At 27.1% G+C, this 19,520-nt stretch overlaps 2 protein-coding genes across 2 annotated transcripts in view; both read left to right on the forward strand.

The window, feature by feature from the left end:
- Positions 1–13,703: 13,703 nt before the first annotated feature.
- LOC110660224 (peroxidase 16) lies at positions 13,704–17,359 on the forward strand. Its single transcript, XM_021818441.2, has 4 exons — positions 13,704–14,095; positions 14,215–14,412; positions 15,545–15,710; positions 16,742–17,359. The coding sequence occupies exons 1-4, from the start codon at positions 13,877–13,879 to the stop codon at positions 17,146–17,148; spliced, it is 990 nt and encodes a 329-aa protein (XP_021674133.2). The 5' UTR covers positions 13,704–13,876; the 3' UTR covers positions 17,149–17,359.
- A 1,258-nt stretch (positions 17,360–18,617) lies between these two features.
- LOC131172120 (peroxidase 16-like) overlaps positions 18,618–19,520 on the forward strand; it is a 2,815-nt gene continuing 1,912 nt past the window's right edge. Inside the window, exon 1 of the mRNA XM_058133073.1 lies at positions 18,618–18,704. Coding sequence (XP_057989056.1) covers positions 18,618–18,704 — 87 coding nt within the window. The remainder of the gene's footprint in view (positions 18,705–19,520) is intronic.

The following is a 19,520-nucleotide window of genomic DNA, read 5'->3' on the forward strand; positions in this document are numbered from 1 at the left end:
GCTACTGGGGCAAGCTACCCTTAAAAAAGGGTCTTCTCTTCTAGTATGGTAATGATATCACTGGCTTACTCTTATTTAGCTCCACATAAGCTCCACGCAAATGCCCTCATTAGTACTTACCTTAGGGCTACTTACCAATTTTGTTTGTAATAAAAAAAATAAATAAACTAAAGAAAATAAAAGAAATAAAGAAAATAAGAAAATATTAATAACAATTTACATTGGATTCTAACTCTAGTCTCCTAAAGAGTTAAGATTCCTAATTAGTTACAACTACTTAAGGGTCCACATCTTCTAACATATTCCAAACACTTCATATCACTTCTTGAATTAAAAAAGCACTAAAAAAACAGATCAAATATCAATTGAAACCCAAGAAAATACAAGAACATACATAAACATACAATTTCCAAATTCTGACAGATTGACAGTAGCAAGAAATTTGATTTTTGAAAAATAGTTAGAAAAGCCTCAAAATCATGAAAAAATTACAAAAGATAGCCAAAACATCATACAACATCATAAAATTCATAGATTAAACAACACCCTAGCCAAATAATCTACACATTGTAAATTTTTCTGATGATAGAATCACACTATTTTTTTTTGTAAAATTCATAACTCACCAACCATAATAGATATGAGTGCAAAACTAATTGAAAAAGATTCACAAGATTTCAAACTTAATTTTAGACACCAGATTTATATAAAAATATTAAAAAATAAGGGAGATATGAACTCTACAAATCGGATATCCTGCAAATTAAATTTTATAGGAAACCTAAATTCAAACAGCCATAACTTACAAAATATTAAAGCCTTTTTAGTGATTCTTAAGCCTCAAATTAATAGAATTTTGTAAAGAATATGAATATAAGTTTTTCAAATTTTTTACAGATTCAGAAAATAACAAACAATAATATAAATATGAGAGACAGAAAATAGAATATGTGCAGAGTTGTGTATCTTCTCAAATTAAATATGATTACGTGATCTATATGAACATATAAAATAAATTAAAAATAAGGAATATAGAATTAAACATTACATGGCATAGATCTTGAAAAGAAAATAAAAGAACTAACATTTAAGAAATATCGCTAGAAAGAAAGAAGAACTAAAAGAATTTTGGCTATTCCTCTCTTTAATTTTTTTTCCTTTTTTTATTATTATTTTTTTTATCTTCTCCTCCACCCCTTTTCTTCACTTCTCCAGTAGGGTATTTATAGAGTTTTAGGAGAGAGGTGTGATAGGATTTAGAGTCCTAGGATGATAAAGTTCAGATAACTTAAACAACTAGGATTGCAGAATTTGGATAAGACAGAGATATGGATGAGGTGTTTCAACCAATAGGAAGAGAGGGGAAGGGGAAGACACCAATAGGAAGTGAGGAAGAGGTGTGATAGGGTTTGAAATCCTAATGTAATAAGGTTCAGATAACTTAAATAACTAGGATTAAGGAATTTTGGGTGAGACTGGGATATGAGTGAGGTGTTCCAACTAATAGAAAGAGAGCGAAAGGGGGTGGCACTAATAGGGAGTAAGGAAGAGAGTGGGGCCAAAGGAGGAGAGAGAGTTTGTATGGGAGAGAAATAGAGAAAATTATATTTTCTTATTTTAATTTTTCAAAAATAAATTAAATGCGTTCTATTTAAAATTTCTAATTAGACTTTCTTAGGCTCACGGGGCTCAATTAAACTTAATTAGATACATTTAAAAACCACCAATATTAAATTTAAACAAAATAAAATTTTATTTAAATTTAATTAAATTCACTTCCAAAAAAAATATTATTATTATTTTTTTCAAGATCATGTCACGGAATTAATAATTCAGTTTCATGCCTCCAATTACATCTTATAATCATATAATTTTTCATCATCTGGTTTTCCACAGCCTCAATACACATATTCATAACAAAATAAGGGTCTATACATAGTTTATATTCTAATATATTATATTCATATGAGTTTGTCCTTTATTATAAGTTTTGGGATTAAAGAAACCCTTACGTCAAGAACACTGATAATGCGATTGGTCAATGTATAAAATACAATAATCATGCCTAGAAACAAGTATCATGGCTTATATATAGCTGAAATTAAGCTGCTAGAATCATGGTAGTTGAATTGGAAGAATTTATGAGATTTTTAAAAGTTAGCTTAATGTTGCTGTTCGAGTTTGAACTCTCATCAAAGTCACATGTGCTAAAAAAAAAAAAAAAAAAAAAAAAAAAAACCAAAATAGGCTTAAGAGCAAATCCACTTTTTCTTAAATTTTCCAAGAAGAAATGGCAAATTTCATCTCACTTTTGTACCAAATTTTTTTTTTAAATAAAAGTTATATTTTAATAATATTTGGTGCAGTGGTAAGGCTCATTGTATTCTTAAGAAGAGAATTTAGGCTCAATCTTTAAAAAAGATATTATTGAGAGGGATAACTACAAATTAAATGTATTAATCTTTTGTGGCTCTTAAAATGAATACAGAAAATACCTCATTAAAAAAAAAATTAAGCTATTTCTCTTGATTTCAATAATGAGGGAGTTGGCACTATAATGAGGATTGTGGATCGGCAATTATCTAGGCGTCTTTTGTCATTAGTGTTGGAATCATTTGTTGTTAATGCTTTTAGAAAGGGAGTGAGGTTATTCAAAAAAATTTTTGAATCAAAATTATTTTAGAAATTATTTATATTTATCTATTTTATTTGAGTCATTTTGTTCTACGAATTCATTTGAATTATTTATTATGTTATTATATAGAAAGAATTTTGAATCAAAATAAATTTTTTTTTATTTAAGGTCAAAAAATTAATTTTTATTTATTTAATTTTAAGGCAAAATTTGAATTAATTAATTTAATCCAAACAACTCTTTCAATTTGGTCATACAAATTATTAGGTTTACCTCCATTAAACCTTCAAGTTTTAGACATATTCGAATTTAAATCATTTAAATTTATATAAATTAAAATAAATTATAAATCGCTTATACTGAACGAGCTCGAATTGTCTCAACAAACCAATTCAAAATGCACCAACTTTGATTTGTAGCTCCGACAGCTAGTTTGGCATTGTAGTTTAAGAGTTAAATAGTGATTTTTAGACAGAAAAAAATATATTATTAAAAAAATATTTTGAAAATTTATTTTATTATTATTTAGAGCAATTAAAAAAAATAAGTTAATTGAAAATATTTTTATGATCAAAGGTAAAATTAAATAATTTTTAAGAAAAATAAGTTTTTCTTCTTAAAAAATGGAATTATAGGGTGATAATAGGGTTATTTCGGTGTCTCTAATTTTAGTACAAGCCATAAAATTTATTTAAAAATACTTGAGCTTTTTTAAAATTTTACATAAATTTTGCGTGATGACTGCTAAAATTATGTAAAATCAATTCTTTTAAACCTGTTGAAAATCCTGTAACAATTTATATAATTCATTCTCATCAATTCCCATAAAAAAAATTTCCATCATTAACATAATCTAGGAAGAAATTTAAACATCGGCATTCATTAAAAATGAAAAAGTTAATAATACAAAAATTTACATATGGATAAAATCTCAAAATAATATTACAAATATCTACAATCACAAAATATCATTACATTGCTTTTTATACAACTGCTCAATGTTTGTACATACATACATACATATAGTTACATACACCTCAAAATGTAATTACAAGGGTATACCTATTATATACCCATAGTCCAATCAAAAGCTGCTCTAAAGTCTCTTACTCTACAGCCTTCTCCTTTCCCCTACTTGCGATAGCATAAATAAGCTATCGTTGAGTATATCACTCAATGGTGCACAACTATAATTTTTAAACTCAATATAAAATATGTTTGTACAAGGCATTGCCAAGAATTTGAAATATCCAAATTTTCATACTTCATAAAACCAATCTCAACATTTTTAATCATATGAATCAATTATTTCAATAACATTTTATCAAACTAATTGCAAACAATAGTGTTGCTAACAATTCACACAGTTAAGGCTATGACATAAAATTTCACAATCAATGCCGCATTGTACACCACAATAAAGCAATCTACAACCTCACTAATCGCAGTTAATGAGGGAGGTGGCTAGCTAGTAATATGAGTACTCATTCAAACTCGACTTCAACTGGTGAGCCAGAGAGGGAGGAACACAATATCAATTTCACCTCATATAATGAGGGACACAATTCAAATTGCCATGCCAACTGTGGCTTCAAAACCAATTCAAATAATTTTATTTAGAGAATCACATTGCAAATCGAATAATCACATTTTAATCATCAAATTTCCCTTATAGGGTTGGCAACACATAATTTCTCAAAACACTTCTAAAAGCATTCAAAACCGACTCACCCCCTTGCTACAATGAAATTCATAGCCAACATCCGCCTTTCTTTAATCACAAATTCATTTCACAAAATTAAAGTTCTCAAATGCAAGAAAAATCATAACTCATTCATAATAAATTCATTCAAATCAATTACAAAGTTAAAACCAAAGAAGAAAGTTAGTTGTGCACAAACCCCAATGGATTTTTTTTTTATTTACTTCTCCTTGCCTTTCAAGGCCTCCTTTTCTACTGAAAACACACAATTAAAGTGTCTCAATACTCATTCCAATTATCTCCAATAGTTACTCAAATAAATGCCTAATGCATCCCTAAGTTAATTTTGAAATTTCAATACATTCTAGGTTTAGGGCAATTCTGGACCCTGACTTTGTAACCCCATTTCAACCTAGTTCTAGTCATAATTTGGGACGATGATCTTAATGAAAGTTATTCCTCTATGTCTTAGTTTTATTTTCCTTTTTGAATCACTCAATTTGAAGTTCTGGATCTCAAGTTATAGCCAAAATATTAGATACTATTCCAGGTGCCATATCCTGAAATTCTAAGTTTTCCAGATTTTTACCTTAAACTTGTATTCTATATTCGGGCATCTTAAGCTCATAATTTGGCTCTGGTCCCTAAAACAATATTTTAAGTCTTTGTCTTAGATTTCTAAATCAATTTGAATTACTTTAATTAGAGTTTTGTAGAGGAAGTTATAGCCTAATAACCATTTGGAGGTCACAGGGCAATTTGCTTAAGATGCAAGAATTCCAGATTTGGGATTCCTGACTCATCCTAACATTTCCCCTACTTTGCCCTAAGATGATAGATTTTTTTGATTTTAATTTATTTCTTGTCTTCTTATATGGATATTTATCCATTTAATTTATTTAAATTATAATTATAATTATTATTATTTTTAATATAATTTATTTAATTCCCTCCTTGTCCCTTTCTTAATTTCCTACACATATTAATTAATTTAATCTCACTCTAATATTTTAATCTTGCTCATTTTCTATGGACATTTAGGTCAAAAGTCAACTCTTGAAGTGAATTGATCAAAATGTCTCTCATCGGGTTACAGTCCATCTTTTTTTATAATACCCGATGAGTCCTTAGGTTTTGATTCACTAAATTTTACTTCTTCCCTTTTCATTTTTTTGATTTGTAAATTCTCAATAATTTCTAAATAATTCCTTCATTAAAGTCTCCATAGGGTCCCACACAAATTTAAGGTAGCAACTGAACTTATAGTAGCTTCCCCTGTAGGTCACTCATCACCGGGGCCTAGGCTCATTTAACCTAACGGTGCATTATTACTCTTATTTTCATCCAACCTTATTTGATCTTTATTAATTTTGTTCATGACTCCTTTATGTGATTTAAGTATAGTTCTAGATATTCTAGCTGTCTGGACGAGCATTAGTCACCGGAACAGTAGAATATACGAAACTACTTAATATGAGGGTGTTACATAGTTTATATTCTAATATATTATATTCATATGAGTTTGTCCTTTATTATAAGTTTTGGGATTAAAGAAACCCTTACATCAAGAGCACTGATAATGTGATTGGTCAATTTTTAAAATACAATAATCATGCCTAGATACATGTATCATGGCTTATATAGAGCTGAAATTAAGCTGCTAGAATCATGGTTGTTGAATTGGAAGACTTTATGAGATTTCTAAAAATGAATTTTTAAAAGTTAGCTTAATGTTGCTGGAATTATTTCCCAAGCTGATAGGTTTCGAGTTTGAACTCAGATCAAAGTCACATGTGCTAAAAGAAATTTTAAAAGAAAAAGGAAAAACCCAAAATAGGCTTAAGAGCAAATCCACTTTTTCTTAAATTTTCCAAGAAGAAATGGCAAATTTCATCTCGCTTGTGTACCAAAATTTTTTTTTTTGAATAGAAGTTACATTTTAATAGTATTTGGTGCAGTGGTAAGGCTTATTGTATTCTTAAGAGGGAAATTTAGGTTCAATCTTTAAAAAAGATATTATTGAGAGGGATAACTACAAATCAAATGTATTAATCTTTTGTGGCCCTTAAAATGAATACAGAGAATACCTGATTAAAAAATATATATTTAAAGCTATTTCTCCTAATTTCAATAATGAGGGAGTTGGTACTATAATGAGGATTGTGGATCGGCAATTATCTAGGCGTCTTTGTCATTAGTGTTGGAATCATTTGTTGTTAATGCTTTTAGAAAGGGAGTGAGATTATTAAAAAAAAAATTTTGAATCAAAATTATTTTAGAAATTATTTATAATTATATATTTTATTTGAGTCATTTTGTTCTACGAATTCATTTGAATTACTTATTATGTTATTATATAGAAAGAATTTTGAATCAAAATAAATTTTTTTATTTAAGGTCAAAAAAATTAATTTTTATTTATTTAATTTTGAGGAAAAATTTGAATTAATTAATTTAATTCAAACAACTCTTTCAATTTGGTCATACAAATTATTAGGTTTACCTTCAATTAAACCTTCAAGTTTTAGACATATTCGAATTTAAATCATTTAAATTTATATAAATTAAAATAAATTATAAATCGCTTTGCGCTGAACGAGCTTGAATTGTCTCAACAAACCAATTCAAAATGCACCAACTTTGATTTGTAGCTCCTACAGCTAGTTTGGCACTGTAGTTTAAGAGTTGAAAATATTATTAAAAAACTATTTTCAAAATTTATTTTATTATTGTTTAGAGCACTTAAAAAATAAGTTAATTGAAAATATTTTTCTGATAAAAGATAAAATTAAGTGATTTTTAAGAAAAATGAGTTTTTAAAAAAAAATAGAGATATTTTTTATTTTTTAAATTTTAATAATTTTATTAAAATATAAAAATATTTATATATATATAATATAAATATATTATTAATTTAATATCGTAATTAAATAATTAATAATATTTTTTATGAAAATTATTTTTTATTTATAAATTATTTTTAATTAATATATTTATTTTTTCTTTTTAAGCAAAAACTCCAAACATATGTTTATACCATGGTCGGATAAGAAAAGGAGGACGGACTTTTTGGGCTTTTCTTGAGACCTCCAAGGGCTATCAGATGAATTGTTCTTGGGTAGTTAATTTTGGCGTTAACTGTGGCCATGTGAGGGTCTAATAAATAAATGAAACCAAACACTCCTTTTAAGCTATGGTTATATATAATAATAAATAAATAAATAAATTATACCTTCATTAATCCTGCTACACTCATCAGCCATTTTGACGCATTGCGACAAATACAAATTTCAAATCAAATTTAGATACCACCAACTAGTTTTTTTTTTTAATAAATTATAAACATATTTGTTTTCTAATGACACTTAAATATGAATTATGCAGTCTGATCATTGAAAAATAAATAAATAAATTAGGTAATTAAGTTAAAGCCTCAATTTGCTGAGTATTATATGAATGGATTCTATTTTAAATTAATTAATTATAATTAAGCCGAAATGCAGGCCATTATAAGATTGTTATAGTGACATTATTGACCAAAAAAAAAATTGAAATCCCCACCGTCCACCCATGTTAGCTTATTAGTAATCGGTTCATGCAATAATAATAATAATAATAATAATAATAATAATAATAATAATAATAATAATAATAATAATAATAATAATAACCTTTAGAAGAATTATTGATTTTAATTAATTTAATTCACTATATTAACATCATATTCAATTTTAACGATTAAATTCAAATTGATGTAAACAATAAAAATATGATTCATAAATTATCAATTTTAGCAGATTTTTTAGTTTAATAATACATTAAGATAATAGAAAAATATTTTTGAAACAAAAATTAATAAAAGATTAAAAAAAATGACATAAAAGGTGATTTAGTGCATGAACGTCTAACAATTGTGAATTCTAGAGATAATTGACAGTTGATATATGCAATTTTATTTCTGTCTCATTTAAGGTATATTTGACATTGTTGTTAAACTTATTTTTTTTAAAAAATTAAAAAAAATTCTTTTTTAAAGATATTATTTAAATAATATTAAAAAATAATTTAAAATTATATTTAATAAATTTTAATTATTACAATATTAAAAAAATAAAATAACTTTTCTAAAATTATCTTTTTCAATGATATTTAAAATAATTTTTTTTAAAAATAACTTTAGCCTGGCACTTAGCCAGTTGATGTGGTACAAGACAGAGAAGGTTCCTTTCAATCCAACTTAAATTAAGTCAACATCAGTGAGCTGATGCCAAACATAGGATTCAAGCAAGAGGGATAAAAATTTAATTAAGTTTGTCATTGAACATTGTTCTTTTTAAATTTAGTTTCTTTAGGGAATAAACTGCTGTTTAAACAACTGACCTTTGGCATATATACAACTAAGAAATGCAAAAAGTAATCATTTCAAGTTGGCAACAACCAACCATGAGATGCTCAATGATAAACTGTAGAGGAAGTATAATGGCAGATTTCTTTCCTAGCTAGGTCAAATTTATGGTAGGCCAAAGGAATAACGTGTGTATGTTATGAAGAGGGAGTGAAAATCTTCCCCTCATATAAAGTTAACTCCTATCTATTTATAAATGAGTTTTAACTCAGTTGTATTATGGTGGTTTTCAGGACCCCTTCCCATTGAGCTAATTTTTGGGTGAATTAGATCTAATCCATTTTTTTTTTTTAAATAATATCAAAACCTCCCTAATCAATGTGTGAGCCTTCTATAAGTGTTTTACATTATGTATTTAATTTTGAGTGTGAGAGAGTGTATTAATATTTTACATTAATTTTAAAAAATAGTAATATGTCATTTACAAGACCTTGACCATTTTTCCCCCTTAGCTAACGTTTGGAGTAAATTAGATCTGATCATTTTTTTTTAAATTAACTCCTATCTATTTTCATATAAATAAGAATTTTAAAGTATAAAAATTGCATATGTATGAAAGTCTATGCAAAGAGTAATTGTCATTGATGCTATTACACATAATCTTGGTGTGGCATTACAAACACTCAAATTTGAAATGCAAATATGTTATAATAAATTCTTTTAGACGATCCATTTTAGTCAATTCCTGTAATTTTTTAAATATATTATAATAACGTTGAGTTTTTTTTTTCTCTATAAAAATTAGTGAGAACTCCATAAATCATTGAATCTGCAAGTTCAAGAATTCATACAAGTGTATTTATAAATTTAGTTTTGATTAACTTTTAGCATTTGAGTTTCCAACTATTGGTTTTGGGTGCTATTGATAAACAAGGTGATTGAAGCAATTTTTCAAAAACAATGGTTAACCATTCAAAAATTATAATTATAATGTCAGGAGCAAAATTAAAAATATATATATATCGTTTTTTTTTTTCTAAATTTTCAAAAGTGAATACCTTCCTAAAACCTGTTGTGAAGATAATTAAAAAAAAAAAAAAAAGCAAGTGAGTTGAAATAAGAAAACAAAAACTCAAATAATAAACGCTACAATAAATTTAAACTTTAACAACATTATATGCTGCTAAAAATTTAAAACGTACTGTTAATAAAAATTATTTGTAGTTATACAGTGATGTGCATAAATAATGTAACATAAATTTTTTAATACTTTTATATTAATTTACAGTATTTATATATATGATATTGGATATATTATTTACTACTACATATTATCTTGATGTTAAAATAAGTTTTTTAGTATCATTTATTACTTTAACATTATGTATAAAATGATATTAAAAAAGTGTCATTAAATTATATATTTATTGTAGTGAAACTCTCTTAAAATTGAACTTCTTCCTCTCTTTCTTCTATTTTTTTCATTACATTTTTAGGAGCTATATATATATAACAGCAAGGTTTCAACATCACCACAAACTTATCACTTAACATTCGATGTATAAATCTTTACATTACACCATTAACTTCATGGAAATTCACTTAAGGCAGGTATACAATACATTATTAAATTCTAAATAAATTTAGAACTCTCTTAAGAAATCTCTCAATCTTAATACTCCTTGAGTGCTTTCTAAGAGACTACTAGTTTTTCCCTAAGAACTTTAAATTGCTTTAAATTGCTTCTTGAAAGAGCCTTAGTAAGGATGTCAGCAATATGCTCCTTTGACTTACAATGAATAAGCTTTACATTGTGATTCCTTTCAATATCTCTTAAGAAAATTCTCTATCTTTACCTATGATTGTTAAGTTCGGACTTGTTGGCTAGTCAAATCGATTTAACAAGAAATCAAATCCTAGTTTGATTTAATGATTAAATTGGCATGAATTGGCTGAGTAATTGGTGAACTAAATCATATCTCACTTTAATTTGATTTAATTATTAGACCTAAATTTTCAATAAATCAATATGAACCAGTCGAATAATCAAATCAACGAACTAGAAACTCAACTGTGTTTAAAATGTGCATCCAACTCACTCAACTAAAAAAATTGAGAATGATGGTGCTAGGACTTGAATATATATATAAATATTAACATGTAACTATTGGAGAAAAATGAAAAATTAAAATGTTAACTTCACCCACTTACAATTTAAATTATTAATAGTTTCATGTAAAATTGCATTATTAAATTATTTTTTATTTTATTCTCTTTTATACAATAAAAAACATATAAAATTCCTTCTACTTCTTTTGTTGTATAATTTTCATATATTAAAATTTATTTTTTATTGACTTGGATAAATTTATTATTATTAAAATTTTAATTTTAATTATTTCTTTATTATAAATAATTAAATATTATTATTTATAATCATAATTAAAAATGTCACTTATTTACTAAAAATATTTACATATTAAAATTTAATTAAATTTATTTTAATAATTATCTATAAAATATGTAAAATCATTAATTATTATAAGTATTGTTATTAATATAATATTTATTTAATAACATACCCATTAAACCTTGGTTTGACTCTGTTGAATTTTAAACTCTTAACCCTTAGCTTTTACCTGTTCAATAACTAAGTCGAGTTTAAAAACCTTTACCTTTAACATTCCTCCTTGATCAGAGTTTTCGGAGATCCTACCAGCTTTTCTCAAGTATGCTTCTTGAAAGAGCCTCGGTAAGGGTATTAGCAACCTACTCCTTTGACTTCACTTCATGATTCCTTTTTGTCTCTCTTATCTTATGCAATGAAATTGAACAAGATATGCTTGGTTCTGCTATGCTACACAAGGTTTTTAGCAATGGCAATAGCACACTTATGGTCACACTAAAGATCAGTAGCTTTAGATAGAATGCTTTCTACCATCTTTTTCAATGGGTGATGGAGAACTCTAAGATAATAAGCAAGATGTAGAATTTGCGAACACTACATGAGAAAATTATTTGTGCCTAGTTTGATTGACACTAAACTGGCACATTGCTGAAATGACTGGATTATAAGTTTGAGCTCTTCCATCTTCTATCTTAATTAGTGGGGGACCAGAAATAAAGAGGTGACGTTGAAGGGCTAATGATTTCCGTAAGACTAATGTTTAGGCTTGCAATTTTAATGGTTCTGATACCATGAAAATATTTAGAAGAAAGTTTTTTGCTTTATATTTACGTTGTATTTTATATACACACATTGATGCAATACTAAAATTGGAAATACTACAAACGAGAGATTATGGGGAAAAAAACATAAGAGAATACTTGAGCATAATTTTAGCTTGACCCTATAAATTGGATTTACAACGACGATGGAAAAATTCATTTGACGTCTTCATTTTTTTTTTCTTTTTTGTTTTTTTTTTTAGATAGATTCCTTATTATATTGTTTATTGCTTTTCGATTTTGGTGATGATCATTGAATTTGATTAATACTAATGGATCTTTACTGGGTTGTTGTTATTTTGAAGTTGGTTTTATTTCTGAGTTGCAATGATAGAGCTTGTCTCTAGGTAGCTTAATAGTTATCTTGGCTTGGTTCATAGTTTTTGGTGTACTATTGGTTCTGATTGTTTTATTTTTTTCATTTAGCATGTCACATCTAAATTGGATGTAAATTGGTCTACTGGTCGAATGGGCTGATGTGCTAATACCAAATTTTTTTTCTAATTTTTTTTATTTGATAAAATATTTTGCTTATAAAAAATCAATAGTTGATAGTTGTTAGTAAGCTTGGCCCAAGTTTGATTGGGGTGCATCCCATGACTGATCGATCTAATTCGGAATTAAAACCAGGTTGAATCTTGCTTAACAAAATTTAGCCTTGAATTGGACTGCAACCAATTAATATGATTTCAAAATAGATTTTTTTTTTAAAAAAAAAAAATCAACTATTAGATTTGATGGAAACCCGATCTTAAGCGGTTTTGAGAATGGGGCCCTACAATTTGATCTCCTGTTCTTTTGAACTATTGAATCACAGCTATCGATTTTGTTCCAAAATTGGCCGAAGACCAAACTGGTAATAAGCCTAGCTATCCATAGTAATTAATAACCATTAGCTGATATATTGAATTAATATATATTATCTGTTAGTACTGAATGAGAATAGCTCAATTGAATTAGCATTCTATCTAAATCTCTTCAATTTATGATATTTTGGCCATTATCCTATAAAAGGTTAAAGTTATAATTTTACTAATACTTTACACTTTTGGCAATAAATGCTGGATACTATAATTAGTATCAGAGTTAAGGTATAAAATATCATATATTAATTTTCTGTTTAATATTTATAAAGCATACACATGTAAAAAATAATAATAATAAAAATATCTAACTTTGTCTATATATTTATAATATATAAAATTTTCTCATAAATATAAATGGCCAATACTAAAATATTTGATAATATTTTTGTAATTTTTAATTTCTATAAAAAAATTTTATTATTTAAAAATATATTTTGTTGTTTCTAGTGAATTTTAATAAAGGTATTTTAGGCTATATAAAATAAAGTAAGACTTATTAAATAAAAAATCTCTATTTATGAGCTTTTGAAATTAATGATTGATCTAATTATTAGAGGTGGGAAAAAATTATCAATTGTTCTAAAAAAAATATCAATTGACTTTTAACAACTAAATCAAATAATCTCTAAGAAACTTGTATTTCAAGGAGGTAAAGTGGTTTCAAACAAAGTGGTTCTGCTCACAGATTTCAATCTTCACATGCAGCTCCAGTAGTGACCTATTCATTAACATGACTTATAAGGAAAGTAACATATATGCACTCTTAGCATCCCAAGGCTTAACTAGCTAACTGGTCAAGTCGCTATCAGCCGTAACGCATATTTTATAGCCTACACAAACAATTATGCAACATCATGCCAATAATTTATATGCTTTTGTAGAAAAAGTGTCACCTCCCTCAATCTCCAGGAATCATCATCCGCCAGAGTGTAATTTCAAGACCCTTTTAATCTTTAACCCCATAAAATTCAAATCATTTTTGCTTGTTTCAATCCCTGCATTGTCCTCTTTCATGTCTATCTCTCTCTCTCTCCCTATATATAGAGACTCATTTATGCACAAAAGACTTCAAGGTAGAGGTAGCTGAAAGTAATCAAGTCATGGAAACCAAAATGAGCTTCCTTGTTCTATCTTTTCTTCTTCTTCTCTTCCCTCTCCTTCTTCCTATTGCTTCTGCTCAACTAAGACAGAACTTTTATAGCCAAACATGTCCTAATGTGGAATCTATAGTTCGTTCTGCCGTTCAGCAAAAGTTCCAGCAAACCTTTGTTACTGTCCCTGCAACTCTTCGACTCTTCGCCCACGATTGTTTTGTTAGGGTTAGTGACTTTTATTCTTTATTTTGATATGAAGTTAGTAGAACCACATCGCTCTTGAGATTATGCCAGTAATATATATATATATTTTTTCTAATGTTTCCTTCTTGTTGTTAGAATAGGGATGTGATGCTTCGCTACTGCTAAGTTCGCCAACTAACAACGCTGAGAAGGATCACCCGGATAATCTTTCGCTTGCCGGCGATGGTTTTGACACGGTCATCAAGGCAAAGGCTGCCGTTGATAGTGTTCCTCAATGCAGGAACAAAGTTTCATGTGCTGATATACTATCCCTTGCTACAAGGGAAGTTGTAGCATTGGTATGCATATTTTATTTTTATTTGTTTCCTTTCTAAGTCTATCCAAGGAGTTATACAATACACTATATACCTCTCTCCTTTTTCACAAATATTTTGAACACAACTTAATATGAAATATTTTAATGCAAATCTAACTTAATTTCACCCATAATGTTTTTTAACATACCACTAATTTTGGCATAATTGCTAAAATATAACTTCAATTTGCACTGAAAAAATCACAAAATTTTTATTTTTGTTTCTACAAGCTAGATTTTGATAGAATTTATAATATGAAATGAAAACCAAGCAAAAAGTTTCCTAATATAGTTTCACATCTATAAAACTTTTCCGTTTATTTACAAATTAAAATTTTAGCTAGTTTTTATTTACACAATTTTACAAAAATTGATAATCTCACTGAAATAAAAAGTCTAAATTAAATTAATTATTTTACGATTAATTATACCTTAAATTGTATGATATATATAACTATACTTTATCACTTATGATTTTATTTACGTAAATATAATATTCAGCAGATAAGATAAAATAAAAATAAGAATTTTTATTTTTTTTATTTAATATATTAATTGGAGAGGACAAAAATATGTTCTCATCTTCATTTTGTCTGTCTTATCTTATTTTCTATCCCATAACTTTTCATAAGAAAATTTTCTTAGGACTTTCTTATTTAAACCTAGTTTATAATAAATTCAAGACACAAAATAAATAGTGAAACTCACATATTTATATTTTAAAATTATGATGAATCGAATTTAAATAAAATATTTTTAATTTTCTAACCTCATATTGTCTTGTACGTCCCTCACACCAAAGAGAATCTTAAATTTTATCACAAGCATAGAAACGATGGAATCCTTCTAAATTAATAAATTTGATAAATGTAATAAAACAAATATAAATAAATTTTAGTTTTCAATTTAATTTATGAAAATTCTCATCTTGTGATGGTGGGTTGTCCCTTTAGGAATACAACTGTCTTCTTTTGTAGGCATGTGCTACTTGCTTATCGTGTCAAATAACAACATGCAAATTAACAACTACCTACTAACATATACAAATATATTATAAAGTTCAACTTCTCCATGTGAATATATGATTAATTAAATATTTAATGTGGAATTATTAGGCAGGAGGACCATTTTATGAAGTGGAACTGGGGAGACGTGATGGGAGGATATCAACCAAGGCTAGTGTTCAACACAGGCTGCCAAGTCCTGACTTCAATTTAGACCAGCTCAATTCCTTGTTTGCTTCGCTTGGTCTTAACCAAATTGACGTCATTGCTTTATCAGGTACAATGCACAATCTGTTTTGAGTCTATAGTAGAAAAAATTATACAACAAAAAATTAATGTATGTATACTGTTGATTAGCGGCTTTTACTTGATTCCCACCATAATCAATGATTATAATGAAATTGATATATGTATTTCGATTTTACCAAATAAAAATTCTGATGATAAACCAAAAAATTACCCCTCATGCTATATTAATATGGGAAAATTAAGTCTTATATGAAGTTATGGTATATAAATATGCATGGGAGAATTTATAATTTTGTCACGGAATTTCACTCTATATTATAATTTAGTTCTTGAATTTTGAAAAATTAATTATTTAGCCATTGGATTTTTAATATATTATACTTTAGTTCTTAAATTTTAAGAAATTAATTATTTGGTCCCTTTAATTTTAATATATAGAATAATTTACTCTATGTAATTTTAGTATTTATTATAGTTTCATCTATTAATAGAAAGACTAAATTTTTTATATATTAAAAATACAGGAATTAAAGTATGATATAGTGCAAAATTTAGAGACTAAATAATTAATTTTTTAAAATTTAGGGATTGAATAATTAATTTCTTAAAATTTAAATACTAAAATGTAATATAGAGAAAAACCTAGGGACTAAATAATTATTTTTCTAAAATTCAGATACTAAAATATAATATAGGGGGAAAACTCAGATATCAAATTGTAAATTTTTCATATATATATATATATATATATATATATATATATATATATATATATTAGATCCACAATAAACTCAGTTTGAATAAAAATTTTCTATTAATAAGTGCTGTTAAAAAATAGAATCTAGAATAACTCTATTACAACTTAGCACTTGATCGATTTAGTTTATTCAATTTGAAATTTAATAAAATGAAATAAATTGAAATTTTTGGAGCAAAAATTGAATCAAATCAATATTTAAAATTGAACTGAGTAAATTAAACCAAACTGATCGGATTATTATTCTGTTAAGTGAATAGTTTTGCTTCAATTTCTAACAATAATATGTGAATGTAACCTAGGCGCACACACACTTGGGTTTTCTCACTGTAGCCGCTTCTCCAAAAGAATCTACAACTTCAGTCCCAGAAACAAGATTGACCCAACACTCAATCTTCAATATGCACTTCAGCTAAGGCAAATGTGCCCAATAAATGTAGACCCAAGAATTGCAATTAACATGGACCCAACCACACCTCAGAAATTTGACAATGCCTACTATGGAAACCTTGTGCAAGGAAAAGGGTTGTTCACTGCAGACCAGGTTCTGTTTACTGATCCAAGATCAAGAGCCACTGTCACCCAGTTTGCATCAAATAATGCAGCTTTTCAGAATGCTTTTGTGGCTGCCATGACGAAGCTTGGCAGAGTTGGGGTCTTGACAGGAAATCAAGGTGAAATCAGGGAAGATTGCACCCGTATCAACTAGAAGGAAACTTCTTTAATTATTATTATTATTTTTTTTTTCTTATTTTAAGGTTAGATTTTCCACTTTTTTGCTTTTTAAATTTAAAAAAAAAAATTATGGTTCCATCTGATAGTACCATTTTATTTTGTGAGTGGAAACAATAACGTTTGAGGTTTATTTCTTGTAATATTTTTTAATAATAAAAATTTGTTACTATTTCTTTTTATCAAAAGATCATTGCCATTCTCGAGTTTAAATTTAGTGCTTATTTCTACATTATTCATTATTTTTTTAGGAAGAAAAACAGTAGAAACCCTAACGATCCTATTACATTCTTTTTTTTTCTCTTTTTAATTGTATCTTATATTTTTGTTTTATAAGATTTAGTTAATAAATTATTGAGTTTGTTTTAATTGTTTCTAATAAATCTACGTTGTGTGTAATTATTAATATTGTGCTAGTGTGTACTCTTGTTTGTAAAAAAAATCATTTAAGCGATATAAGCGTTAAGCAATATAAAAATAGTAATAGATCGGATATTTATGGGCACTCGATTCAATTTATTAATATAAATAGATTTGACTAATCAGATTTGGGATGTATTCAGATTTGAGGAATAATACTCATATTAAATTTGTGTTTTGAATATTTTGATACCCATTATCCGAATCTACTTATATTAATAATTTATTAAATATAATATATATTTTGTATAATAATATTTATATATTTTTATAAATATTATATTTAAATAAATAAAATTTAAATATTTTTTTGGAGTTAGTAAATTTTTAAAATATAAATTATTAATTAAAAATAATTTTTTATGTAAATTATTAATTAAATATATAAAATTAAATTAGTTCAGATATTATTTATGTAATAATAATATGTTTGAAATTAATTTATATAATTAAAAATAAATTTTAATTAAATTTAAAATAAATTTAGATAGTATAAATATTAATTAAATTTAAATTTAAATAGAATAATTTTCGTAGTTGCTATCCCTTGCTGAACCAAAATATCCACCTATTGAAAATTATCTCTCACAAAATGAAAATCAATTTCTAAATGTTTGGGCCTCTGACAGTTCACTGTTTTACCTAACAAAACTCATGTTCCTACCACTTTACCGATGTCATTACTATGATTGAAAACACTAGTGATAAACAGTTTAGAAAGTGAAAACTATTAATGGTATAGAGTTTTCAAATTCTATCGTCATCCATTTCTTTAAAAAAAAAAAGGGATATTGAATCAGAAAACTTGTGTCTACACGACAATAAATCTTCACCTAGAAGTTTTTAGAGATTGTTATTCAAGCTAATCTACCAAAAGTTTTCTGGGTTAACTATGTACTTACTGCCACTTTATTAATAAACTTTTTCACATGTTCTTATCTGGAGAACACCTTAACCTCAAACTTTTGGACGCCTTTGCTTTATTAGTGAACTAGAATTTCTAAGACTAATTTTGTTCCTAGAGTAATGAAATGTCTCTTTCTTGATTATGAAGCAGGACATAAAGCCTGTGACATTACGACACATGATACTCATAGATCCATGGATGTCATTGTAGACGCCTATTTTTGGTCCCATTGAGCAAACGCATGTGTAAAGATAGTGAGGAGTCCAATGATGATCTGAAGGATTCAAGGAAATTCTAAGGTACTCGAGAGATTTGGAATGGTTAGAAAGAAAGGCATTAAAAAATGGTTTCACTAGAGTAAAATAATCAAATAGGGTGCTTTGGGAGATTTTAAGGGCTCGGATGGGCCTGACCAGGGTTAGGGCTTGTGCTTATTGACTAGGCCTAGGATCAGGGCTCTAAAATGGGCTTAAGAAGCTTTAAAATTGGTTGAATTAAAAACCAAGCATGATAGACCTTGTTGGAGGCCCATTCAACCAAGCTTAGTAAAGTAAGCTAATTTAATGGGCTCTTATGAGCCTAGTAATTAACTAAACCTTTAAAAAGTCTGGTTAAATTAATTAATAAGATAAAGGCAGGTTTATCCACCAGGGCCAAACATCATGGTAAGGATAGGGGTGAAGAGTTTCATCACATCCTAACTTGTTCATTAAGGCTAACCTCATATTTAAGATTCTAGATCTAATTTTCCTCATAAATACCCTACTAATCTTCTAATTTGGGGGAGAATTAATGAATTTAGGGTTGTGACTATCCTAGAGAAATATTGGAGAGACTCGAAGACCATTAGACTTTCTTCAACTTGCTCTTGCAAGCTGCCTGCACGCCACACACACATACACTTTAGTTTTCACCTAGTTCTTAGGCTAATTCTAAATATATACTCTAAATTACTTTGTAAAGGTATTGTTCTACCGTCTCTAAGTCTCTTAAGGTGCCAAAGGAGATCCTAAATCTCAAAA

The sequence above is a fragment of the Hevea brasiliensis genome, chromosome 13 (genome assembly GCF_030052815.1).
Source record: "Hevea brasiliensis isolate MT/VB/25A 57/8 chromosome 13, ASM3005281v1, whole genome shotgun sequence".
Lineage (NCBI taxonomy): Eukaryota > Viridiplantae > Streptophyta > Magnoliopsida > Malpighiales > Euphorbiaceae > Hevea > Hevea brasiliensis.